The following is a 1,441-nucleotide window of genomic DNA, read 5'->3' on the forward strand; positions in this document are numbered from 1 at the left end:
GCAGGTGTTTGGTGCACGAGTGAGCAGGCAGGAGCACGATGAGGGGGGCAGTGAGGTGACTGGTTCCTCCTCTGGGCCCGAACAGTCCTCTCCATCGCTGTCCACACCCAGAAGGGGGTCAGGGCTGCTGGGTGGTCTGCAGCCTGCACTGATTTCGGGAAGGGCCATCCGTGCCGGCCTCCAGGTGAGCTAGAAGCACGACAGGACTGCCTCCCTCTCCGCAGCCACCTTTCCTGGAGGGGCTGGGACAGGTAGAGGCCCTGGGGAACCGGGGCCCCAGGGAGAGGACGTTGTTTCCCATTTTCTAAGATTCTGGTGAATTTGGAGCCAAGCTGAGCCAGATTCTGGGAAGGCCTGCGTCTTCAGGGAGGGAACCTTCAGAGGAAAGGGAGGGCGGGGCTGTGATAAAGCCACAGGCTTCCACTTCCCCTTCTGACTCCACGCCTGTCTGTCCTGGGGTGCAGCCCCAGAGGAGCCAGCTGACTGTGCTGCGCCCCGAGAGCTGCACCAGGGGCCATGGGGGTCCCTTCCGTCCTGTCACTCCCTGCTGCAGCGAGTGGCCAGGCTGGCTGTCCCCCTCGCTGTCCCTGGGGGCACTTGCTACTACTGTGCGCGGCTCTGCTATTCCCAGGTGAGTCAGGGTCGGGGCAGAGGGAGGGATGGGCCTGGTGCCACCTCGGTCGGTCCTTCGGTGGGTCGGTCGGAGTTGCGCTCGGCCAGGATGAGGCTGGCGTGGGAAGCAGTCAGCAGATGGAGACCGAGCCCTGGCAGCCTGCTGGCCTCGCTGAGTGCCACAGTGGCAGAGCTGGGGTTTTGCCTAATTCTCTTGGGCCCCGTCTCTGAGGATCCGCCAGCCCCACATCAGAACCCGCTCGGAGGAGTCCCGGGACCAGATGGGCATGGCTCGGGCGGGCGCTCTGCTTCCTCAGGAAGGTGTTTCCAGGGACCGCATCTCAGGGGAAGGTCATGGTGCCGCAGATGGCGAGGGAGGAAGCTGTCAGGCACGTGGCGGGCAGTGGCGATTCTCTGTCCTCCTGAATCCACGTCAGGCATCGAGCCCTTCCCTTCCCCTGGGAGAGGCCGGGGAGCCCTTCCCTTCCCCTGGGAGAGGCCGGGAGGCCCGGGAGCCAGGCTCCTGCTAGGCACACACCACCTGCAGCCGCTCAGCGAATGTGCCGGGGGCGGGGGGAGGGGAAGCAATGGGATCAGTGTGGCTACGGCCCTGTCTGAGCGTGCATCCCACCGAGGGTGTGAGCACAGGGAGCAAACACAGAGGCACAAACAGGAAGGCACGAGGCGTCAATGGGGCGCCCTGATAAGAAAGCCTAATGTGGGAGACAGAGCAGCTGCTTGAGCCGACACGGAGCTTCCCGAGGAGGCCACGCTTCCGCGGGCCGGAGCTGCATCCAGCCCCTCGAGGCAAAGGAGGCAGGCTCAGAGC

At 65.0% G+C, this 1,441-nt stretch overlaps 1 protein-coding gene across 1 annotated transcript in view; it reads left to right on the plus strand.

The window, feature by feature from the left end:
* Positions 1–436: 436 nt before the first annotated feature.
* The window catches only part of LOC102754992 (low affinity immunoglobulin gamma Fc region receptor II), an 11,179-nt gene continuing 10,174 nt past the window's right edge, over positions 437–1,441 (plus strand). Inside the window, exon 1 of the mRNA XM_015563555.1 lies at positions 437–628. Coding sequence (XP_015419041.1) covers positions 517–628 — 112 coding nt within the window. The 5' untranslated portion in view covers positions 437–516. The remainder of the gene's footprint in view (positions 629–1,441) is intronic.

The sequence above is a fragment of the Myotis davidii genome, unplaced genomic scaffold, assembly GCF_000327345.1.
Source record: "Myotis davidii unplaced genomic scaffold, ASM32734v1 scaffold1059, whole genome shotgun sequence".
Classification (NCBI taxonomy): domain Eukaryota; kingdom Metazoa; phylum Chordata; class Mammalia; order Chiroptera; family Vespertilionidae; genus Myotis; species Myotis davidii.